This window comes from Dermacentor silvarum, chromosome 11 (genome assembly GCF_013339745.2).
Source record: "Dermacentor silvarum isolate Dsil-2018 chromosome 11, BIME_Dsil_1.4, whole genome shotgun sequence".
NCBI classification, from domain to species: Eukaryota; Metazoa; Arthropoda; class Arachnida; order Ixodida; family Ixodidae; genus Dermacentor; species Dermacentor silvarum.
The window spans coordinates 44,706,291-44,733,296 of NC_051164.1; the positions used below are offsets into that span (position 1 = coordinate 44,706,291).

Below are 27,006 nucleotides of genomic sequence, written 5' to 3' on the forward strand. Positions count from 1 at the left end.
TTCTAAGCTGGCCATCCTGCAGGCACTGCATTGTTAAAGCACCCTTAAGCGTAGCAGCTTTACCCAATAGCGCTAACCAATACGTGTCCCCAGCAGCATAACTCGGCATGTCTACCAGGAGGCTTTCATTACACTTTGCGGTTGACAAAAATTGGGCTGAAGCCGTAGGAGGATAGTTGTCAGACCAGCTTTAGGCATCAGCACAAGGGCGCCTTAAAAAAAGTTCCACAATAGCTTTCTACCTAATTCCACCTTTAAAATAACATTGGCAAGTTCAGTACCATGTGTAGAACCAATCAAATTGTTCTGCAATCTAGTAAGCATCCCCTTTTCATACACGCAAATATCAGCAACCCTACTACTGACATATGGAGCATTTTGTAGACAAAAACACCAATCCCAAGAGCTGAAGCTTGAGCAAGTTGGTAACAGTTCATTTTGATGGTGTTCATAGCACATACATGCCAAAAGAATAAGCAACAGGTATACTGTGAAAAATACCTGTCCTCTTTTGCACTCTGTGTGTCCCTTAGTTCCTTGGAATGTGTGTGCTTTGAATGCCACCATCTGCCTGTCCCCTATCTCCTTAGCAAGTGTGCACTGTGAATAGCATGAAAAGGAGCATAGAGTTCAGATAATGCTAAAATATATAAAGAAAATGAAACATGCTTCCCGATGCAGCACAGCTTCAAGCAACTTAATTTTCATCCAACATTCTAAGCCTGCCGCGCTTAAAAAAGCTCACTCAACTTGCTGTGCAAGACAACAGTTTGCTTTTACAGAAAGTGGAGTTACATTTATTCTATTATTTTGGCAAACTGGTGTTTCATTATTGTTAACAGGTGGTGGCATTGAAAAGCAGTTTAAGCTTTATGTAATAAAAAGCGCACATTCACCTACATAGATCTGGCTTGATATAAATCTGCCAGTCTACACGGTCAATCATTATTTCCACGACTGTTGAGGTAAAAAGAATCGCTGGCAAATTCCCGACACACTGTACATCTTTTGGAAAAGACAGTGCTTTTCTACTGCAATCGTTTAGCAGAGCTCCAGTGGATACAGATGATATAACTTATTGCAGGACATTTCAAACAGATCCTCTTTATTGTTTCTTAGGGACTTGGGAATTGAGGCGTAAGTGCAGTGATTTCACTGAGCAGCTCAATGACAATACTGGCGATTACATGGCAACACAAACTGCTGACATGCAAGATAACTTTCGTGCAGTGTTTTGTCATGCCACTGTCGGGAACCGAGGGGTCGCAGCGGAGCACCAGAACAAGAAAACGAGCTCAGCAGGCTTTTAGAACGGACTAGCGAGTGCCGTGCTTGCACCGCTAGCACGCGCCGCCCAACTTTATTTTCCTCGTCATTCGCAGCCGCCCCCAAGGCACCGGCTGAGTGCGCCGACCTTAGCGTCCCCGCTTGGTAGCGTCGGTGGGCGCTACGCCACATCATTCAGACAAAACTTTAAAGGAACTCTTAAGGAAAAATAATTATTTGAACTGCATTATTGAATTACTCTTCCGCAACACCAGAAGAAAACTGCAGTTACCAAAAGAAAAGGCTTGACAAGCTAGAAAATACACAAGAACGAAATACAGGTGGTGAAACCACAATGATGTTCCCGCACCTGCTGGCTGTCTGCTAAGACCTAGTGTCTTTGGCAAAAATTGGCTATATTGCATTCTAAAAGAGCCAAGAACTGAACTTAGCAATTTTTGAGCAAGTGTACTGAACCGCAACAGCCAAAATATACGAAAATACTCTGGAATGCATGATGTCCCTCGACGTAGCAGCAGTGATGTTTCGCCGCCATATTTGGCAGCAAATGCAACTTTGACCTTCATTTTCTTTACCAATAAATAACCTCTCATCACAAAACTAACACAAAAGAAAGAATACTTGATGCGTCTACCCTGATTCAGTGTCTCCCTTTAGTGTTCATTTAAAGCCAAATCCGTAAGTTTATTCGGTGAGATGTGTCCGGAGTCATTTTTTACACATTCATACCACTTATTTTTTGTATTGCTTAAAGTGCCCTTGTATGCAGTGCAAAATGAAACTGAATAACAGGATTCACTGTAAAGGGAGAAATTAATTAGACTCGCCTAGCGTGACGTATCTTCACAGGCTTAAGAAAAAAGTGGCTTAATGACCTAAATTAAAAAATTTAAATGAAATCACACTTCGGGCGGGTCCAACATTATGGTACTACCTCAAAATCTTGACAAGTGCTTATTCCGTCTGTACTTGTCCCAAAGCTTGCTAATGACATATGCCCCTTTTGCACTAATGGTGTCTGCGCCAAAGGGGCTAAGGCTAAATGTTATTAGCCACACATGTTTTAAGAGTCAAATTCAAGTGCATTATCACTTTTGTCTGCCACTTTAATAACATGTAGCGGTCGATATAGCACATTATAATGTAATTATTGTAGGACAGGCATGGCTTGAGCACGGCGTGCCTAACTAATTTTGTTAGGTGCGAAAGTGTTGTTTCTGGTATCTTTCGGGGAGCAGCCTATGCCTTATTCAGAAAATAACCTTGTTTCCCTGAGAATGTCAGACAGTTGCATATTCCAAATTGACCATTTGAAATGCACGCAAAGTACAGCATGGTTTCGAGAGTACCTCTAACTATTGAAACGCACATCATCCAAGTTCAGCAGTCAATATCATAACTAAGCTTGTAGAAGTTGTGCATATTAGCAAGTAGACAAAATAATAAGGAGAAGGTGAGAGAGATGGTCCCCACTATACGAGAAGCAAGAGCAGAGTTCAAGCCCTCTCCCATGTCATATGCGGAAGGCCAAAGCATACCTAGCTTTCGGTTATACTCTCACCTGCGACCACTGCACCAGGCTGAGTGACATGCGTAACCAGCAGTTTGTGATACCACATTATCAAAGCTGCAATTTATGTGACATCAGAGATCAGCTTCAAGCTTGATGCTATGCTGCTTCAGCGATGTATTATGAGCTGACTACACTTAAATGTTATGCTTCATGGTTTGTTGCAAGCTTCAGGAATTTACTTATTCATTTATAAACATACCTCCTCGGCTCTAGCTGGAGTACTGCGTGAGGTGGTAGGAAGAACATTGTGAACCAAAAAAAGAACATACAATAACACAAATAAAAAATAAATACTCTTTCACACTGCGATTAATTATTTGCCAGCTAGTTTATAAAAGTGACTAGAAACGTTTCCATACTGGTAGTGCTTTAAAAGAATAAATGTTGCTAGAGATTTCACACACTTTTAAGCCACCTTTCGTGGCTTTTTCTTTTGACGTTCCTTTAGAAATGGGAATTGACGAACAGCCCTCCCCCTCACAAAAAGGAGAAAAAAGTGTAATACATAATTTTTGACTATTTAGAGAAATAAAACAAGGAACACAGAATCTGCACAGGCACGTATGTTAGGAATTAAGTGCAGTAATACTTGCAATAACTTGCATTGCCCTTCTGCTCTCGTCGGGCAACTCGGAAGACATAAAAGGATATGTGTGCCTCAATACACAGTTGTTAAAAATATGTCACAATACAGCCAGTAAGCATATCATGCATATCTACTCAAGCTCCCAATTATATTTACCTCCGAAGAGGCTACTCAGGCATATTGATTAAACTGCAGGTAGGCGATAATTTAAGATATACAGTTCAAGTAGTACTTGAATCGTATATCGAAACTGGAAGTTATAAATATGGCATCTAAAGCAAAAGTGTAGTACATTAGGCCAAACCTGCGAGCCTGTGAACCTTATATATCGCAAAAATCCTAGGAACAATCCTGTGTTGGAAAGTCAGAATGTATTTTCTTAAAGCTTTCTCTCAGCACCTACATTGTTCAATACACACATTATTAAACATTAACTTAGAACAGCAGAAACTGACAACATCGTTTTTAGACCAGTGCGATTTTTTCAGTGCTTTGCTGTTGCCAATTTAGCCGGCTTCAGGAACTTATCTCAACAAACTCGTCGAATACGGGTGTCACACAGTGCACTTTTCATCGCTATCAAGCCCGATCCGGATCAAATTTCTCGCTTGTGATTGACTCCTTTGCGCAAGCTGCGCAAGGAAGCCAATTGCAGTCAAGAATTTCGATCGGGATCGTGCTTGATCGCGATCAGAAGTATACGTGTGACACTGGTATTAAGGAAGTGCCCCTCAGGTATACTCGTTAGGGATTTTGCATTGCTAATAAAGCAGCACAAGTTCCACCCCAATTTATTAATTGTTTCACATGCAATTTCGCAATTTTATACCACCTAATCTTTCAAGATTCTTAAAACATATCCCCAATAGAATTTCATTCTCATAACTCAGTGCAACATAGTGAAAGTGTAGAATGAGCCCGAATTCTAAATCTCACCAAAATATTCTGGACTGATGGCAGGTACGATTTATACCAACAGAACCTAGAACTGATAAGTGGCAGTGACCGTTTTGTACACACCTTGTCAAAGCAAGCAGATCTGATTGCTTGTCGGGCTGCTCAGGCTGCATTTGGCCATAGACCCCCATGTGGTGTAGAGATACGTCCGTCTCACAAAACCGTGACATTCCTAAACAATAAGAAATATTCAGTTTATTGCAATCACTGCTGAAACTGCAAACTTGTGATTTCACAACGCCGCGTTAAATTGTGAAAAGGCCTCATACAGCCAGCTACATGGTTGCGAAAATAATTCATTCTCACATAACGGGCAGTTATTTAACCTGTCAAATGCACGAAAACATACAGACCAGTCAACACAAGAAACACAGGTTGTCTTGACCATGTATATGCAGAAACATTTGCCTACAAGCTAAAATGTGCTCATGAGTCAGACAGAGCAATCTGGTGCCGTCTCGCGCAGATGTTAGCTTCGAAGATAACACGTCAGCGTACTTCTGGAAATGTATACACGATTTCTTGCTGAAAATTTACGTACAGAAGTGGTGACATTCGCAGCTTTGATTTTTGTGCCCGTTCAGACTAAAGGATCTCGGCGCTAGTATACTTAATAACAGAAAGCAAAGAAACAATAGATGAAGCTCTTGTTTGAGGGTAATTTTCATGAAACTTTTCGCTTAATGTGTACTACGGCTATAACAACGAACATTAGGAAAGTCCTTTATACTTTTTGTCGCTGTACTAATCATCTTGTGCTCCGCATAACGAGGCACACTACACGAACCATAAAAAGGCGCCAAGCACCGGACTTACCTTTTGAGGCGTACTCGGCAAACGCTCCTTCGTGTCAGGTCCCGCGGCATCGACTGCACGAACGGTCCTTCCGGCACAAACATTGTTGAATTGCGGATGAACTACAGCACGTTATAGCGCAACTTCCAACACATTCTTCCGTGCGCTGTGAACCGCTGCGAGATCGGCGAGAGTACCAGACGCTACTAATGAGCCGGGAACGAAGAAAGTGCGATAAACAGAACTACGATGGCCCACAACGCCGCAACGCACGAAAGATACAGCTAGCTAGCAGCGTTGCACAGACCCAGTGACTTAGCGAACGCTGATGTGCACAAAAAAGCACATTTTCTCTCGTTAGGTTGGCGCAGCATCATCGCACACATCTCGCACATGCATTCTCACAGCACCTCACGTAGATCTCTTACACTCCGGGAAGTCTGCGTAGCTCATGCGTACAGATCTCGCACATTATCTACGATATCTCGTTGAATATGCGTAGCACATCGCTCACTTCTCGTAAAATCTGTGCGATATGCATACATCTCGCACATTTCACGCACAATTCGCATACAAATTTTTCAATAGGGAAGTTAAATGAATTTTACATGCAAGCTGCTGTTTCCTGTTATTTCTGCGAAAAAAAGCATGTAGCAGAAAGAAATGTGCCGTGCAAATGCTTTTATATCTAGCAAAATACTGGCTTTTCCTGGCTGGCAACATTCTCAAGCTGAGAACATTTAAAACACAACGGCAATCATTTCTAGTAACGCCATTTCAACGTTTTTGGGGTTCTCAGAAGAATTGCGAAGTATGCCGACTTGCCAGCCCTACCTTTATTTTGAGCGTCAGAACCTAGTTATGTGTAGAAGGACATTTCCGAGTAGATGATTTCCCAACGTGTAGGCTAGTATATTGCTGATATATTTGCTTGCGATTTCAAATTTTCTTGACACTGGAGAAATGATGACGGTAAGTGTTTAGTGTTGTGAATATGCTTGTTAACCGCTCAACACCATCGTTGAAAGCTAACTTCGGTCATTGTAGTGGAGATGGAGGATACTTCTGAAACTATCCTTTGTGTAAGCTAAAAGAGGACTGCTTTCAATCATTCTGTCAAACGTCAGCTTACACTCATATTCGCCGCAACTTAGCTTTTTTGCAATTTGGATGCTTACCAATTTTCATCCCCCACTTGTGGTGAAACGTGCGACCATCTCTTGGGCTGTGGTCCCAACTACATGCATAACGAAGGAGAAACCAGAAAACAATAAGTACAAAATAGTCAATAGGTTTATGTAGCAGGATTGTTTGAAAAGTTTTGCCTTGCAGTAGAAAATTGCAGCTTTTTATTACTGTTATTACCTACAAAACTGAGCTAACTAGGATTGAAAAAGTATACATTGTTAACGTGGTCCATGTTTATATGTGCTATCACGAACAGGTGGCTCATGAGCATTCGGACCCAGCTGATTATTATCAGTTGAGTAATAAGCCTAATGGCGGGCACCGTTTGGTGCTAAGGAAGAAAAACAACTCAGGCTCACCATAAAAAAAGAAGTTTGCCGCATAATTTTAGCGGTTTCAATCAGAAATTACAAGTTTGTTAGAAAGGTGGTGCATGTTGGTCGAATGTGATTATGATTATTATTGTTATTATTAATATTGTTATTTTTATTATTATTATTATTATTTGATGTTATTGGCGCAAGGGCCAAGTGTGACCAAAGAGTGCCAAGACACTCGTATGTCGCAATTCACTGGTGCGTTCATTCAATCAATGTTTATCTAAAAATATTGTCTTTTATTTTTCGAGAAGAAATGTGTAATGCTGCCTTAACTCCTACAGCATTCAGAAACCATAAGAGCATTGCTCTTGTGCCAGAGGGCTGAACCGAAATTCCAGCGAGTACAGTTTTTCTTGGAAATAAACGTTGCACTGAACTATTGTTCAGTACGAAATTGTCCCTCATGTGCCTGATGCGATGGTTAGCATAGGTTTTCTGATATGACGTGATTCTGACTGCACACAGACTTTTTCTTTAAATGTAAAAGCACCTGGCCTCTCGTCATGTTTCGATCCCCCAGGATATCGACGAGCATTTTCAGATAATGTGAAAACACCGGAAGAGTTTCAATGAATGCCGGATTGGAGCTGCCAAAATTAGGCCAGGGGAATTCTTAATAAAGAAAGTGCTCAGACACATGGGCACATTACGGAAAAGTGTGAACGGACAGGCGCTTTAATACTATTTTTTGTCAACTACAATCTTTGTACTGTGGGAACGCTGACGTGATTAGTGGCATCAGAGCCAACTGTGGACGAAGATGACGAGGGCCGCGGGAGCTGTGGTGCGAGGGACGCACGAGCTGCGGCTGGGCGCCCTTGGGCGCGGCCGGCGGAGACTGGAGCCTCCTCGCGTGGACTGCGGGATCTAGCCGTTTCCCACAGGATCGAGCCATTTCCCACAATGGCGCCCGTAATGTGGGCCCCGGCTGCGTTCCGGGATGGACCATGGTCGTGGGGAAGGGCTGACGGCGCCCGTTCCACGGCCAGTAACGACTCCTACACATGCCTGGTGCGTGACCATTTCCGCGGTGCGAGCGGCGCTCCTCAGATGTTCGGTGACGAGTGCTTCCGCCGGCTCCTCCTCTGTCGCCGTCATCGAGCCTGGCATGGGACCTGGTGGCGGCGTGGTGTCCTACGCGCTGCTGCAGCTCCCGGCGCCGTCGTTCGAGAAGTGCACAGCCGGCGCAGGTGATGTCCTGAGCCCAATGGCGTCGACAACACCTCAAGAGCGGCTCCGCCCCTCGACGCTGCAGTGCGTGGTTATACACAGACAACTCGAGAGGACGTGGCGAGCGGTGTCCAGTATTCCGGTGAGATTTCGGGAGCTCGAGGCCAGTTGGCAACGGCAGCGGCGCTGTTCGAGCGATGATCGGGGTCATCTGCGATCTTCCCCTCTTGTCATCTGCGTGCTGCGGTGCGGTGCAGTCTCTGTGGTGGCAAGGCAATGAGTAGAAGGCGGCTCCTTCTGGCGACCTACTGCGTACACTCGTTAGAACAAGGTCGGAGAGGAAACCAGACCAGGTGTGCGTCAGGGGACGGTTTAGGGCCTTTGGGTTCCTGCAAGACCTCCACTCCAAGGCTGCACCACCTGGTCTGCCCAATCTTCGTGAGGAGTCCGTCCCGGAAGCCAGCCAGCTTTAGGGCCTGCGGGCTCCTGGAAGACCTTGGTGACTCGGACGCTGCCGGCTCCGCCGATCCTCGTTCGGTGCATTAGCAGTCTACAAAGTTCGCCTGCCGGTAGCGGTGTCATGCCGTCGCTGCAAGCCACCGTAGGCCATTGACGTCAACGCCAACTGTGCACGAAGAAGACGGGGGACGCGCGGCTGTGGCGCGAGGGACGCACGAGCTGCGGCTGGGCATCTTTAGGGCGCGGCCGGTGGAGACTGGAGCCTGCTGTCGTACGTGGACTGCGTGATCGAGCCGTTTTCCACAGAAACGAGCCGTTTTCCACAGGATCGAGCCGTTTCCCACAGTAAGAACTGCGTGAACAATTTATGGAACAATGTATTTTGTAAACAGCAGAGTCCCATGAAGTTTGGCACATTGCCTTGAATTCTGAGTTCCATTTTGTAGTAGGATGTGTACAATACTCAGTGATTCATATTAGCAATGAGGTGCCTCAGAAAGTTAAACATTCACATTTTTTCTCATACATGTGCGCCCTTAGCATTTAGAACCGAATGTACAATAAAAGAAAGCAGAAGACTCTGCTTTATTCAGTAAACCAAACGCGTACCACTAAGGGTGGAGCAAGCCTCAGCTTGTATAAATATCACCCAACGCATTTCAGAACAATAATGAAGGAAACGTTGTGAATGTAACACAGTGACCTGCCGTTTCAGCGAATTATTCAATGACTGGGAAGCACTGATCGGGATTTCTGTAAAGATTTACCCATAAGCCCTAGCTCTTAGCAGAGCTTCGGCACGACTGCACACGCTAAATGACTTGCGCTAAAGATTGTGCAACAACTTTCAGAAATTCGTGTGGGTCGTGCAGCAATGGTGGGAAATGTTACGCTGTTTCTAGCATCTGCACTTTTCCAGCTGCATTCTACATATTCAGCAGAACACTAAACATAAACTTGCGTCCCTCGCCCACAGTACTACATTTCCTTTTTATACACGATTATTAAGGTTTAAGTGCAATTCGCAGATACATTTATTATCCCGGTGTGACCCTATCAAACAATATTGTAGGAGTTCACGTGTTATTTTTATGGTTTCATCCACAAGCAAGAGACTGGAATTTTTGAGAAGTCACTGACATGCTGTTCCGCACCACGTGAAGCTATTTCTGCGGCATTCACTGCTCCTAAATTAGAATGTACCACACCCATTCAGAATATATACTTAGAATATCTAACAGATGACCTTGATCGATTTGCAAAACTTCGCCATCAGGTTTGGTCACTAGTCTTATTCGCTTGGTCTCTGTACATAATCCGTGAAAGCGGAAAACAACTTCTCTCTTCGATCACCGTCGTCTTACTTATGGTGCTGGCTGCCCCATTCGCAGAGCTACGAAATTGTATTCAGGAATACCAAGGGTATACAATGAAGCACACTGTAGGTCAGTTCTGGCTAACGGAGAAATAAGGGCTAGTTGGTCATTACGAGTTTCATGTATTGTGACAGTGCGTAAGGTTAGAAAAGGAACAAGAACAAACAGGCTAGTGATCGTCGCGTTTGTACCAGTTTTTCGTTCAGTCTAACGCACTTTAAGAATGCATAAAAACAGTTCTGGATAAACATCTTCAATTTGTCTGAGGATAAACGCTTGGCACAGCGCACCTTACTTCATATTTTAGAGCACTGATTACTCACCCCAAATCGCCCTCGAATGGATACCGAAAGCTTCCGCAATTGCATGTAGTATGAGTTTTCTTGAATGTGGTACAAGGCTTCTGTGAATGAAATATTCCAAGGGAAGAATGGTACCTAGAAGAAAAAAAGTAATGTTGATAACGTTAGAGTGAAAAAATGTAGGCACATAATAAGTACCTCTGCGTACACGCGTTTTCTTGGCTTACCTAAATGTCCTCTAGAAAATAGGCATTTCAGTTTCCGATATTTGCTCGCATTCTACGCTTCAGAGGCAGTGCTATTATATCGATTTCCCTACCCTACAACCAAACACAAGGTATTTAAGGTGTCTTTAACAGCGCAAAAACAAATATATACTGCAGCGTGGAACTAAGCACTAAATGCATATTTTGGCATACTTGAGCGGTCTAACCAAATTAAAGTTACGAACGATATTGGTAAAACAAACTGTCTTCCCTTGTCAATATTGCCTAATATTAGTTCCAAAAATTCGCAGAGTCGCCTTCATACGCAACTTGCTGGTCTAAAGCCTGATGCAGAAGTAAGGTTCACCACCATTTGCGCCTTTCATTCCTACATCTGCGGCCAAACTGAACTGCCCCAAGATCGCTTTGTCGCTTTTCCATGCAGAATACTGTTACGCGACGCGATAAACTCCGCGAATTGTTTCAAACTGTTTGACGTTGTTGGCAAGGGAGATGTACCTTTTGGAATGTGGCTTTACGGTTAGTATATCGGGCTATTGTGCTGGCAGAGCACAATGTGAACCCAGCATCAGTCATGTATTCTTTTAGTGAAGCTTTCTTTGAGAACATTCCCGGACCCTCCTGATCGTGACAGATAATGGCTGCCACTGCGGCTGTCTGGCTAAGTTTTTGTGAAGCAACTATTTAAATCTTATCAAAACAAGTGCCTTGAATACAAATGTCTTTTAAAATATAGCGTTTATTTATTTATTTATTTTACAGAGTACCTACATCGCCACAAACGCATTACGTAGGGGGGAACAAAACATAACCAGTAATACAGAAAAGCTTTTGCACAGATATACTCACAAACAGAAGCACTACAATAGTATTCAGAGAGAGACATACATGCAATGTGAAACAAACAGATTTTCAAGATATATAGCAAATACATTTGTTTTAAAAGAGCACCATCACAGCATAGAATAGAATAGTTCGTTATTTGACACATTTACTATATCATTTCATAAAGTATTCCATTGTCTAATTGATTTGGGGAAAAAGAGTAGGAAAACGTGTTTGTTCTGCAGTTATAGGCTGAGATCTTTTTGTTGTTATCACAGCGAGTCGATATGTAACCTGGTTCCAGAAGATAGATATGGCGATCGATACCCGTCTCACTGTTATATATTCGGTGCAATAGTTTGAGCCTTAACTTCTGCCTACGCATATGTAGCAGATCCCATCCTAAAGTGGCCTTCATTTCGGAAACGCTAGAGCACGGGCTGTAATTATTGCAAACAAACCTTACTGCTTGGTTCTGTAGTTTTTCCAGTCTATTAATGAGGTAATCTTGATGGGGATCCCATATTACGCAAGCATAATCAAGTATTGTTCTGACATGTAAGAAGTATAAAGTTTCTTTAACTTCGCGCGTTGCCTGTTTGAAATTTCTGCGAATAAACTGCAACATCCTACTAGCTTTTACTATGACAGTGTCAATCTGTTTATGCCAAGTGAATGATTCGGTGAAATAGACTCCTAGATACTTGTATTCCGACTGTATGTCGATAAGCGTGCCATTTATGTTATATCGGTGCTGAAATTTGGATAATTTTCTGGAAAAACTTATGCTACTGCACTTTTTTATATTTAATTCATGTTCCATTTTTTACACCAGTTCACTATCTTATCTAAATCTGTTTGCAAAGTATCTATGTCATATTCAGTAGTAACTTCTCTGTAAATCACACAGTCATCGGCAAATAGTTTTATGGGTGATGTAATTAGTTCGACAATGTCATTTATGTAGATTAAAAACAACAAGGGGCCCAGTACGCTTCCCTGAGGAACGCCCGAAGAAACAGTTATTGGTGAAGATACGGCGTTGTTTAGGACGACAAACTGGGTTCTTCCGTTTAGGTAGTTTCGTATCCAATTTTGAACGTTTTTGTTTACATTTAATGCAGCAAGCTTTACATCTAAGAGCTTATGGGACACAGTATCGAAAGCTTTTTGAAAATCAATAAAAACCGTGTCTACCTGACTATTGTTATCAAAGGCTTTGGATAAGAAGTGCTGAAATTCTATTAGTTGTGTGTTAGAGGAATAACCTTTTCGGAATCCGTGCTGGGAAGACGTAAAGAAAGCGTTTGAGTCAAGAAATGCAGATATGTTACTATATAAAATGTGTTCGAATATTTTGCAACATATCGACGTTAGTGAAATCGGCCTATAGTTTTCTCTGAGTTTTCTATCGCCCGATTTAAAAGCTGGTGTCATCCCTTGCCGTTTTCGAATCTTGGGGAATGAGGCCTGTTTCTAGGGAAAGCTTATAGATGATCGTTAAATACGGAGCAATGATGCTATGACACTTTTTAAGGACCACTGGGGATATTCGATCAGGTCCAGTTGCTTTTGGTTCATCTAAATGCCGTAATAAAGAATCGACGCCACTAACATAAAATTCAATGTCTGGCATCATATCGCCCTGATTGGCGTTGTTCAAAAGCGAAGTCTCCCCAGTATATACTAGCGAAAACACAGAAAACACAGTTCAGCATGTAATCCTGTGCTAAATTCTGTCTATGCCCCAGACTGATAACATCTATTATATAACGTTATGTTTATGTTTACGATCTGCCGACATGCAAACAGCCATTCATATAAATGTACACTGTGAGACTGCACACAGTATTCCCGTGAAGAAGACGGTGTTGGTTTTGTGACAAGGGGAAAATGGGGAGTACAGGTACATTCAGGTAGAAAAAGGAACTGTAAGAAATACTCCCTTTTTTTCAAATTTTGTATCTGCGTTCCAATGAAAGCTGGTGGGCGTGCACGTCTTTAACTCACTTAAGCTACGCTTCCTTATGCATGCGCGAATCACCCAAAAAACGCAAATAATTTGAGCATGGGGCTGTTGCGCTGTGAGAACAGTGTTCTTTTTTTATCACTATGGCCTCCCTAGGGTTTGTGAGACAGTGTTCTTTTTTTATCACTATGGCCTCCCTAGGGTTTGTTCGCCTCTTTTTTGTGTAGCCTTTTAGTTGCACTGCAGTGGCTTCACCAAACATTTGCCATCACGTTCGACCTTTGTGGCGTCAACGCATCCAAGTTTCAGAGTGTGCATTTGTTCATTTTGGTGTTTGCATATCGACATGGCTTTCGAACAACCTACTCAATAAGAATTGCATTACATTTTTTCTGATGCAATATTGGACCACAGAAAAAGACTATACTAGGTATATATCCTAAGAAAGGTCATAAAGTTTCAATAAAGCGACAATTCTGGTCTGCTACAACAACACAGGATATCCACCCACTTCCCACTTCTCACTTCTGACATACACTCGTGTTATAATAAGTAGCTTGACATTTCCAGATAAACAACATCCACTTTCACTAAGGATGCAAAGCACCGTTTTTTTTAGTCGATGCCGTTTTATATGTGCACCTAATAAAATAGAGACATAGGTATTAGTAATAATTAGAAGGGTGAAAGTTTGCTGGAAGGGAATTATTTGCTGCATTGATCTATGAGAAGAACAGTGTATGCAAATATTAAAAAAGCAGAGTTAATAGCCTTTCTTTATCGCTATTGTCCAAATATAATAAGTTCGTTTAAAAACCCGCGATATGAACAATGGTACTTGTATTCAAGTTAAAAATTTAGATCAGGTCTGCGGTCTCGTTCTTCTGTTTAGGAGATTCTAGCAATCTGCAGAGTGTTTGTATTTGCACTTACGTATTGGTAGCGAGTTTCAAGCACTGACATGTTCAATAGCGCGTCCGGGTATCCTATTTGCAATGGCACTTCTTTCAACTGAAACGAAATGAAACAATTTTTTTTGGTAGACATATGCAAGCAATTTATACGTTCATTACCTATGTGAGTAAAAATACCGTAATGTTTGAGTGTCAGCACGGTATGTATATATACACCACCCGTGGCATCTCTCTATCATTATTATTATTATTAGCTAAAATATATTGATGTATTGCGTTTTCGTTCATATTTTCTTACGATAAACAACTAACAAGCAGTTTCCGACAAATTACTCCAACGGCATTCCAAGTTTTTCTCATTTCTAACATTATAGATGATCGCTTGAACACGAAACAATAACCCTCTGGTCCATTACCATTTCAAACTCATTTTTTCACAGTTTCGCACTTACATATGAACGACACAGAATGCGGCGATGGCCAAAACAGGTCCCTAATAAAGAATCGCACGCTTTCTAATGCTGTGTTTTGTATTTTTCTGGTAAACCTGAGCCTAATATGGGATAAAAAGTTTACCTTCAACGTGGAAATAGTGTTAAACTGTTCTCATCACAAACTAGTCAATGTTTCTATGCCGATTTCCTGCCATAAAGTGCAAAAAAAGAACTGCTCTACATTCCTACAAAGATTACTCACGTGCGGATGATGCGTCAATTATTGATCACTTGAAGGCATGTCTTACCGATTTTCATAGCACTTATGTTGGTGTTTTATGCGAACGTTTTAAGAGAATGTGCCGGTATTGCCTTGATAAGTTTGTCCCGAACAAACGCAGGAAAGTACACAAGGAAACGCCGTGGATGACGCTAGACATCATCCATTTAAAACGCAAAGTGAAAATATTAACAAAGAACCGCGCACCACATAGCGTCATAGCACAATCAAACGGAAGCCTTGCAAGTGCCTTGAATCGTTCAAAGGAACATTATTTCAGTACAATGCTACCATGCTTCATTAAAACCGACCCAACTAAATTTTGGAACTACTTGAGTGAGAAAATGAAACCAGTTTCACAGATTTCTGCTAATGGCGTTATTATTAACGAACAAAGAGGCGTTGCCGAACAATTCAATATATACTTCAACAGTGTATTTTCTGCTGCAACTGATGGCCTTCCCGCTGCCACAGACACTGCAATTACACATTTTTCGAATATTATTAGTTACCCCGGAGCGCTCTCAATGCTACTTCAAAACGAAGACTTCTTCTGGACCCGATAACATACCAAATGTTTTTCTTCGCCGATATGCCGAACCTCTCGCAAGGTACCTTGTCATCATATTTCATGCTTCCTTGTCGTGTTCGAGTTTGCCGAAGAACTGGAGGACAGCCCGTGGGTTGCCCATTTTCAAAAAAGGCGACCGACTATTTTTAGAAAACTATCGCCCGATCTCAATAACGTCAGGTTGCTGTAAACTAATGAAAATATTATTGAAAAAACTCTCCATGAGTTTTTTTGAGGAGAACCAAATTCAAACCAGCTCTCAACATGGTTTCAGAAAGGGATATTCTACTAGTCACGGTCATTAACACTTTTCTTTCTTCCACAGAAAATAACAACCAAATTGATTAAATTTTTCTGGATTTTAGTAAAGCCATCGATAAGGTACCTCATTCCAAACTAATATTTAAGCTAAAGATCTATGGCATACCAGAACTACTTGTTTCTTGGATCACTCAATACTTAAGCAATCGCGAACAGTTCATCGATGTACGTGGGCATCACTCGGCCTGTCTTCCAGTGACATCTGGGGTGCCACAGGGAAGTGTATTGGGCCCTTTGTTTTTCCTCCTGTACGTGAATGACATTGTTGTTGTAAAGCCGAATGTTCAAATGAGACTATTTGCAGATGATTGTGTCTTGTTGAAAGAAATCACTCACACTTGTGACCAAGATGATCCGAATGATAGCCTCAGTAAAATTTTCTATTGGTGCACTCAATGGGGGATCACCTTGAATGTTGAAAAAAGTGTTTTTCTTCCCATTTACCACAAGAAAACATCTCTTTCTTATAGTTATACGCTAGGCTCCTGTGCACCTAAACAAGTTACTAACTATAAATATTTAGGTGTCTCCCTTTTCAGCAACCTGTCCTGGAACCGTCACGTGCAAAATATATATTTCTCTGCTTTCCGGAAACTGTGCTTTCTCAAATACAAGCTTAAACACGCCCCATCCTCTGTTAAACTGCTCGGTTATTACTACTTAATCCGACCGATGCTCGAGTACGCCTGTATTATCTGGGATCCCTACACTCAATGTAACATAAAGAAACATGAACGAATTCAAAGACAGGCTATCCGGTTTGTTTACAACTAATTTTCGACGTTCGACTGGCCAACTGAACTAATGAGGTCTAATAATACTCCTACACTGGAATCGTGTCGAAAAAAAAATTACAGCTTGACTTTCCTTCTCAGTTAGTTAATAACAAATTGGCACTCGACCCGGCGTTGTATGTAAGTCTGCTAGTAACAAGACCTACTCGCCAACATCACCAAAATGCTCTAACTCCCTATTTTGCCCGAACCAGCCTATTTAAATACTCTTTCTTTCCACGCACCATTAATGACTGGAATGACTTGCCTTTATAGAACTTGTATCACGATTGTTTACTTTTCGTATCAGCGTAATTGCCGTATTAATTGTTGCAGCATTGTGTTTTATTGACTTTGTTTTACTTGTTGTGACCTAATATTGTATTTTATCCACCCTGCATGGACTTCGTGTCCGCAGTATGTAATAAATAAAGTAAAATTAGACTCTACTTCAGGTTAAATATCACTCTGGGCGAAAACTTCGTTCACGTTAGCATTGGCAGTCACAATGAAAATGTCGGGAATTCAAGAGTTCAGCCAGCATGATATATGAAGTTTTTTTGTGTGCAGGTGATCACCCAGCTACGGCCCCAAGCTGTCCAGCCAGGTAGCGCTAGCCCTTCATCAAATCGCACTTCTTCCGTAACACCAGTGACGCCAAGAACATTCGAACCACCACCAACCCTGGAACAAGCACCAATCAACCATGAACTCCCGGGTCAAAATCCCCGCCAGCTTCCCCGGAGACGAACGTAGACCGATGCCGATCACCCCGAAGGTCAACGGACTCAAAGAAACGAGATAAATCCAGGTACGCATCCACATCCAGATCACAAAGCCTACCACGCGCAAAGACACCCCGACATGAATGGCATGAAGCAGCTCCAAATGACCAAGGGGCGGAATCACGGTCAACTATCGACATGTTGGAGAAGAGTGTGAGGAAAGCGGTCACGAAGGACCCTGGAACGAATCCACCAAAGGTGAGCTGGGCTGAGTGGCTTTCAAACTCTTCCCCCTTACGTTCTCCCACTGCCACCAATTTTCCACCCCTTACAACATGTATACGCAGTACTCATTAGAGCACTGCACGGGCCGATTTTTTCATCGGGCTGCCCGTCCGAGCCCGACCAAAAGTATTATGGCGAGACCCGGGCCCGGGCCGGGCCGGGAGATAATCTACGTTACCGGCCCGGCCCGGCCCGGCCCGCCACCCCCTTACCTAATAATAATAATAATAATAATAATAATAATAATAATAATAATAATAATAATAATAATAATAATAATAATAATAATAACCTTTATTTTTTTCCATCAACGAGGCCCGAGCCCGGCCCGAGCCCGGCTCGAAACCAGCCCGAGCCTGGCTTGAGACCGAAAAAGACCACCGAGTGGCATTAAAAAAATAAAATAAAGAAGAGAATGAGAGTAATTTATTCTTAAGTGATAAATGCATGTCATATGCAATTATGAACACCATTTGAGCGGTCTGAACGCAAATACCAGCGGCGCAAGGAGTATGAATGACCCTACCGAGCAGTATCGCTAGCAGTTTCCAACGGCACGACTTTGATGCGGCCCAATCCACTTCCATCGCCACGCCGCCACAGTATTTTCCCACGTCGGGCGCCTCACTGCAAAGCATGCGCCGCCCCAGCCACTCGTCCCACTCAACCGTATTCTAGTATACTATAGCCGAAGCGCAGGCACGACAGGTCGTGAGCGCACCACATGGATGGAGTAAATGGAGAAAGCTTCTTGTTCGTCCATGGTCCAGCATAATGCACTGCTGCTAGGCGGCCGGTTGAGAATATGCGTGCAATCATGGATGGACGTAGTGCCATATTTCAGCCGCGTGACGAATTATCTTATCTTACCAGTCATCGTTTTACCAATTCGCATTTAAAAAATCTTCAAGTCGCAAACGCGCTTGCACCGCGCTGAAAGCATTCATTACATTGATTTAGGTAACGAATACAATAACATCCTTTGGTTTGAGGTGACTTGGTTTGAGGCGACGGAACAGCTAAAATAGAACATAATAGAACAGCTAAAAGACGCTTACATAGATACAGGCCCCACACCAACTTACTCGTACATAGATTATCCGCATGCGGAGCCTGCGGAATTGGACAAGGACATCACACAACATAAAGTTAGAGCGGCACTGCATCGAATAGTACGCAACACCGCCCCGGGAGCAGACGGAATACAATACCGGCTTTAAGAAAACCTCGATGACCGATCGATAAAAGAACTTACGGATTATTTTCAGTACCACTGGCTAGAGGGCACGCTGCCGCAAGAATGGCGGCACGCCGATATTACAATAATGCCAAAACCAGGCAATCAGCCCTCTCTAAACCAACTGAAACCCCATCTCGCTCACATCATGCATAGGAAAGTTACTCGAAAACGTCATCCTGGCTAGGCTTCAACCGTACCGAGAAGAGCAAGCCTTATAGCCGCACACAATGTTCGGTTTTCGACCGGGGCTATCCACTCAAGACGTACGTACTACTGCGAATTAAGGAAGAGATAATTGACCATATCAGCACCCAACAAAGCAAAGCCATCCCTGCATTAGACCTGAAAGGCGCGTTTGATAACGTAGCTCACGACCTTATACTCACCAATCTAGCGGCAACCAGGTGTGGCCGACGACTATACAATTACGTCCGGGCCTTTCTTAAAGATCGCACTGCAACTATAGGTATAGAAAATATACGTTCGGACTCCATCCCTCTTGCGGGAAAAGGCACGCCACAAGAGTCAGTGCTTTCCCCCGTGCTATTTAACATACCAATGAGCAGACTACCTGCACTACTAGATGCCATACCGGGAATTAGGCATGCGTTTATGCTGATAATATCGCCATCTGGGTCACCAATGGCTCAGATGGTGAAATACAGGACGCACTACAAGCAGCAGCGTATGTCACCCAGAAATATGCACTAGCAGGGGACTTACGTACGCAGCTGAAAAGTCCGAACTGCTCTTAGTAAAAAAAAAAAAAAAAAACTCCAAAGGAAACATCACCTGCCGCCTGACATCACGGTGACTATCTAGGGTGAACCTGTAAATAAGGTTAAAAAAATTACCCTCACTAGAACTCCACGTTTAAGCCAATGCGAAAGCGACATATACCCAAATGCTACTGAAGAAACAGAATAATTAGGTAGTGCACATGATCCGGCGGGTCACCAACCACCGCCATGGCCTAAAAGAATCCGACATCATGTGCATCATACACGCTTTAATCGTAAGCCGCATTGCCTATCACGCACCTTACCACCGACTCACCCAAAAACAAAGAAACCAGATCGACACCCTCATATGCACAGCGGTGAAAATGGCGACAAGCCTTCCTTTCAACACCTGAACAGCCAGACTATTACAGCTTGGTTTGCACAACACCATGGCCGAATTAATCGAAGCGCAGAAAGTCAGTCAGATCGAACGACTGAAACGTACATCGACAGGAAGGCACGTACTGAGAGAATTACTATACCCAGCATCAGAGTTTGCCCCGCGCGAGCCCCTGTCAATCGCACCAAACCTCGAAGAAAACATTACAGTGGCCCCCATTCCTCAGAATATGCACCCCGAACACCATAAGGGCAGGCGCGCTACACGTGGAATAGCGCTACACCGAGCATACGGCAACGACCTCGACACCTTCTATAGAGACGCCGCGTGCTACCCAGACATTAAAGACAAAATGGTATCGGTGGCCGACTGGAGGGGCGAATAAGTATTATCAGCCACGATACGCACTGACAACTGCATGGAAGCGGAGGAATGTGCCATAGTCCTTGCCATAAGCGCTCAACCCCCCGATAAGATCATATATATTCTTACAGATTCCCAGCAAGCAAGTCGAAACTACGCACACGGACGGATTTCACCCATCGCACATAAAATGCTACACAAGAAGCAAAATATTCCCCTAGTTCACCTAGTCTGGATACCTGAGAATGCGTCTCTCCCTGGCAATGAGCGCGTTCATGCGACAGCCCGAGGCCTCACCCTCCAGGCGCAGTTGGAAGGCCAGCCCCGCCCAGACAAGATGGAAACGATACCGCTTACATACACGCATATACTACAACACCACAGCCTATCCCCTAGATCATTCCCACCAACACGGGAAACTAAACCGTGGAGATACAGCCACTTGGCGCCAGCTCCAAACTAATACGTTTCCCAGCCTTGCTCTCCGCCACACATTTTACCCTACCCAGTACCCCGACAAGTGTCCATTCTGTGGTGGACACCCAAACCTCTACCATTACGTGGGAATGCTCCAAACCACCCGGCCTACCTAGAATACCCAACGCCACCTCATCCCAGTGGGAAGGCGCTCTTTACAGCACAGCCTTCGACGACCAGCGATACCTGATCGACCGGGCCAGCCGGATAGCAGCAGCAGATGGGGCCCTGGACTGAGGGCTCCACCCTCTGGGCTTTATTACAAAACAACAAATAAAGTTTTCTACTACTACTACTACTTTGAAGGCCCTCCAATAGGGAAAACATAAAATTACAGGCGGTGGCTATGCTGACTAAAATACTGAAAGCAAATAATGTTTCTAACATTGACAATAGTAGTACCTAGAACTCTGAAGAAGAAAAAAAAGGGAACACCGACCAAGAAAAAAAAAAACTTCTTTTTTTTTGTGAAGGTTGTGAATAAAGATTCCGCGTTGAGCCGGATAACTTTTTGTTAATTTTTCGCCGAAAATACTTTATTGTGGTCGCAATTATATGGACACTCCAAGCGCATGTTTCGCATAAAGTCCAAACACGATAACACCGTCGGCGCGCAGCGTAGGCTGTATTTGTGAGTGAAAGATTGTCAGGGTCAGCCGACGAACGCGGCTGAATCTCGCATGCAAGACGGAAAGTTCGAGGTAAAGGATAGCGGCCGGCATTTTGTCTTAGTGGAAAGTCAAGACTATATATATTTATACAATATTATTGTATTGCCGGTTGGTATGCAACGATGTAGCAACAAGGAGGTGAAGACTATTATGGTTAGGTTGAAACTGGGCGACCTGATGCGTATTTCGCATAGAGGAAGGGAATTACGATAGGGTCAAACCAAACAGAGAAATACTGTAGGAGCTGTCAGTTGCTGTCTCACGACTTCCATTATCGTGGTCATGTGCTCCGACATTGCTGATAACAGGAGACGGAAGCTACTGTCAAAAAGCATCTGCACCAACTTGCCGAAGGTGGCATGACGACAATAGTACAACGACGACGGCGTGACGGTGATGGCGTAATAACGACAGCATTACAACAGCAGGTTGACGAAGCTGGGATGACAACGACAAAGCGATCACGACGGCATCGCGACGATCAGCATATACTTAGGAGCGCAAACTAGTCGGCAATTTGGTCGGCCAAATACACTGTATAGTCAAACACAAAACGGCTGAAGGCGACAAAGAATGCTAATCGCAATAAAAAAAAGTTGTGAGGATTGGACGCACAGTGGGAATCGATGTAAGCGAAGCTATGTCTGCTGTTTGCTTTGATTGGTAATAATTAGTGTTGATGTTGGTATCGAATGTGTAATTTATTCAGCATTTATACCAATACGAGAGTGGTTAGTTGATGTTAAAGGTGCCTTGCATGCACCACTGCTGTTCGTGTGCGCAGTCAGAACACACAGGTAGACTGAATTGCTTCACGCGTTGTGCGTCATTGTTGATAATCTCTGGCAGGGTTGAGCATTATCACTGCATGACATGGCACATTGCATCGTGGCAAAAGTGTTTAACTTTAATGGAATTATGGGGCAGTACGTAATTAAGTCATTATTTTAATTGTATGTATACATTGTATACATACAATTCTGCACCATGTTTCACTGCGTAGCTAAGACGCTCCTGTTCCGCGCGACGCTTCTTTTGGGACTGGGCGTCCTCCACGCTGAGTGTACGCTTTAGAACCATTTTGCCAGCGCGTGTTTACGTCCTCCTTCTGCATACGTGGCCAGCTCGCTGTTAAGACGCCAGCTTGGTGAGCTCTCTTCAGGCTATGGACGATTGTAATGTTTACACTATCGCAAGCCCAGCACGCGAACTCAACCGCCCCGCACCTGCATTTTTGTTGCATAGGAAAGCAAGCACAGCACGTGCCACACGCACAAACTGTGGAACGCTGCCGCGCGGAGGCGAGCGTCATCTCGTGGTGTTGCAAGAAACCCAGCGGCAGCGCGGCAAGACCATCACAGCAGGACCAGTGCCCGGAAAATAGGGAGAAGAGGCAAAGAAAGGTTCCTTTTTAAATACCTAGAACAGGTTGCCTACGAGGCACTTCAACACCAGGTCTCATCATTGTGGCGAAGTGAAGAAAATTGGTAGGTAGTGAGATCTGCGTAAAAGGCGCTGCTTTCCCGAACTAGTTTCCGTTCCAGCGAGCTTTCGTATGTAAAATATTTGGCCGCATTTTTTTTACAATGGCTCGTGTATTAACAAAAATTACATTATTCAAATACCGAGGAACGGGTTAAAACTCAATTTTGTTAGCGAATTAAGCAACAAAGTGAAAACATAACAGTTTTATTGTTGAAAGCATAAATTACTTCTTCACTAGTACCATCTTACCTGCATATTTGTAAAAATTGCATTGCCGTGACTCACAGTGACTTAAAATTAAGATTTTGTTCGAGTCACAGTGACGCGCTTTATAGGGGAAGAAAATTGTTTTGGCAAGTTCGCACATTCGCCAGAGTTAAACTACCCCAATGTTACGTGTTGCCTTGATTTTTCCTCTCGTCTTCTGTTAACTATATAGCGTCAATAATTACACAATTTCTCCTCTGCTGCAGCTTTGACAAAGTGTCACCATAGATTTCTTCTTCTTCTTTCTGGGGTTTTACGTGCCAAAACCAGTTCTGATTATGAGGCACGCCGTAGTGGAGGACCCACCATAGATTTGCATTATCGTTTCTATGTTTAGAATAAACAGGTGAAAAGTAAAGAAATGAATAAATGAAAATAAACAAATGTGAAGAAGCAAAAATTGAGATTTTTCGTACAATTAGCCGCACAACAACTATTTTCAAGTTCTTCGACTTTATAAAACATTTTATCTCCAGTTACTTCCTTCTCCTTCTCACTTTACGTTTACTATACACATTTCCGGATATATTATCTGGCCAACAGCCCCTATTGGCCAGATAATATATCCGGAAATGTGTATAGTAAACGTAAAGTGAGAAGGAGAAGGAAATCCGCAAATAAATAACCATTTTCGTGCCGTTTGCATTCATTTCTACGATACATTTGTAACCTCATCTTGCAGAAGCCTGAATATTTGCGAAAAGAGCGATATCCATTTTAACGGCTACTGAAATATCTTTGCAATTTTTAATAATATGTTATCAAAACCGCTTAGTACCCATTCTTATTCTTAATGTATATTCAATTGATTTTAGCAAGGAACATGCACACATAAACTACTTCTTACAAGTGTGCCTTTGTTTCAGACGTGCTTGAATCATGCGTTATAACACCCCTTTGTTCCAAGCAATGTGCCATTTATAAACGTAACGAACGCCCCCTACAATCGACGGTTTCATAGAATGACAACAAGGTAGAGCATAAAAAGGTAAATTTTCCTACAATACTAATTGCATAGCAGTTCTAGGGCGGTAATCCTACCTTTTTCTGTAAGATTTGTCGCACAGCATTGTCAATCGAGCTGCTGTTTTGAAGGGTTTGCATTGAACGCCTGTTTCAATCTGCGGGCAATGCTTTCCACCTGAAATGAAAGTTATTTGTAAACAATTCAAGCATCACTATCAGTATTTTTAATTTGTTGTTGTCGTTGCACTGTATTATGAGGGCCTGCCAGTGCACGTCGTTTTAGTTTGCAGAATGAAAGGAAATAGGCCGCCCAATGAAGCTGGTTTCAAGCGCATTTGATCCCCTCGGTGAAATTTTCAAGAGGACCTAAATTATGCTAGTCGAATGATAGCTACCAATTCATAGGTTGCGTACATCGACAAGAAATAATTAAAATGCAGCAGCGGGAGGCCTATCAACGCAGGTCTCTTTCTTCTTTCGCATTCTACTTGACTACGTTACGTCAAGTAGCGCTACACGTATACAGTTCTAATCACTTCGTAGCCATCCACTGTGCTTTGGCAATCGCATATCTCTGGCCGTAGAGCAGCTTCCTCCCTTTCAAATGTTAAACATGAAATGCTGAAATATTGTTATGGTAAAAAAATTGGGCAAGTTTGCACTCGGTCGGGCAAAGCTTAGGCACAGCGAGACTGACGATCCTCAAGTCTTACTGGCTGCTACTGCTAGGTATTAGCTTAGTTACTGCTAGGTCTTAACTTGGTTTACCCTAACTACGCATGTAGGGAAGGTATTCTCGAGTGATCATTTTCGGAGGTACCTTACCTTTCGTGGCATTTCGTGTGACTAGCGCTAGACACGTCGGCGCCTACGAGTGGCAGCATTCCTGGCATGCCACAAACGCAGGCAGGCTAACCAAGTGCCAAGAACGCTGATGCTTGCCGACACCGAACGCGTTGGAGGCTAGCCGCTCGATATATAGCGAAAGTTGACACGACTTGGCGCTGCCCCTTTTATGGCAAACTCCCAGGCCAAGTGCATGCACACTGTGCGAAAGCTATGCACAGTGTACGGGCGGCGCGCAGCAGAAGACACGTCGGGATGAAGTCACGGCGCATGCAAAGTAGCGCGCAGCTGGCGGGAGCTCGGCGGAGTCGTGTCTGTGTCGGGCGAAGCAAGCACGCACCTGCGCCGGCGGTTACTGGGTAACGCAAGGTGACGTCATCGCTACAGCTTCGGTGCAATCACGGCTAGGCGAGGTTGGGGCAGGTGGTGCGCAGCTGTGGCTTGGTTGTTGCTAGGCATGGGCGCGGAGTTTTCTGCGGACTTCGGGCGTTTCTCCTCGAGCTTTAACAGCTTCGCTGTTAATTAAATGCTTCGGTCCACAGCTCTTTGCCATTTTCACGCATAGGTAACATTTCCAAACACTAATATTATTCATAGATTTTTTGTGTGCCAAAACCATGGTGTGATGATGAAGCAGGCCGCATTAGATGGTTCCGGATTAATTTTGACCCCCCGGAGTTAATTAACGTGCGTCCAGTGAATCTATACAAGTGTTTTTTATATCGCCCAAATCAAAATGATTCCGACGCGGGCAAAATTGAACCCCCGACATTGAAATAAACAGCGCTGCACCATAGACATTGGAATACCGTGGCAGTTAGTGCGAAGCACTGACCCTAACAGAATGTACTACGGCAAGCTTAGAGCGGATATGGCCTCAGATATACACAATGTGGATGCATAAGGTGGCACATTTACAAATTAAACAGTGACGGGACCATGCGCAGTACTAGGAACTTGTTTGAATTCGTTCGACACGTCTGCAGAATGCCTGCACCGAAGCGGATGTTTTTGAGGTAGTCGGATATACCATAGTAATATTTTTAAAGAATACGAGACTTCGGACGTCAATCTATTTGCGAACAGACTGAAAAAAGAAAATGATTTGCAAAAAAACGGGAGGAATTAGTCGAAAGTGGTGGTGTCATCCCGCAGGCTGACGATTAGGATACACCTTAATGCGAAATTTGAGCACAGCTGTATGCGGGTTTTCATTTCACGATATTGGCTAGCGTGGACAGCCTGTCTTGCGCGGCACGCTGTGAATGGGGCGAAGTGTGGTATGACTGCCTCGCTAATTGGGAGATCGCGAGAGCCAGCGCGTAGCCGCCGCGGACAGACCTCCGCTGATGCAGCGCTTTGTTCCCATACACACGACGTGCGCTGCTCTGACGCCATTTCGTAGCCATCATCGCCGCAGAGCCCGTCTTGCGCGGCACTACGCTTTTCTTCTGACGCTTTTGCCATACCCTCCTCGTCCGCTTCCTGCCTCCTGGTCCCGCTGCAGCCTCCTCCGCCTCCTGGCTCCTCGCGCTCTCTTCGTTATCACCATTTTTCATTCGCGCTCCGCGTTCGCTTTCTCATCATTCGCTATCCTCGCTCGCTCGTTAACGAGGGACGCCGAGAGACGACGCCGACTCTCACCGCATGAACGGGCGCCTTAGAACTGCGCTCTAAATGTTGCGGGGGATCGACACCATCAAGGCCACAAACTTACCGCCTTTCTGTGTACAGGCCGCAAGTTAAGAAACACCAGGTGGTCAAAATTATTCGGGAATCCTTCACTACGACGCGCCTCGTAGTCAGGCTGTGCTTTTGGCACGGAATAACCCATAATTTCATTTGAAATTATTGCATAGCGAGTTATAAGACACTTGTAGCTATCACGGCTGTAATTATTATTTTAGCGCACTGTAGTGCGCTAGGCCTCTGTTTTCTTTTAGGAGAAGTTTCTTTCTACGATTTTTTATGCCCGTCATAATATCTCAGCTCTTAATATTGTTCTCGCAATGTGTTGAGAGGAAACCCGGTCTTGCTCATGGCGACATGCAGTGTCCGTCTGCCACTATCACTGAAAGTGTGATCACAGAAAATGCCTACGATGACCTGAAGGAGGGCACGAGCGGGAGAGGGCGTTGACTTGAACTTTGTCAAACACGCTTTTTGGAAGAA

General features: G+C 43.8%; 2 protein-coding genes across 5 annotated transcripts in view; one reads left to right on the forward strand and one right to left on the reverse strand.

The window, feature by feature from the left end:
• The window catches only part of LOC119433758 (neprilysin-1-like), a 741,141-nt gene that overhangs the window by 502,532 nt on the left and 211,603 nt on the right, over positions 1–27,006 (forward strand). The window lies entirely within an intron of this gene.
• Positions 1–27,006, reverse strand: part of LOC119432548 (neprilysin-4-like) — an 811,607-nt gene that overhangs the window by 12,152 nt on the left and 772,449 nt on the right. The window contains exon 6 of the mRNA XM_049658290.1: positions 6,377–6,435. Within this exon, the coding sequence (XP_049514247.1) occupies positions 6,377–6,435 (59 nt within the window). The remainder of the gene's footprint in view (positions 1–6,376; positions 6,436–27,006) is intronic.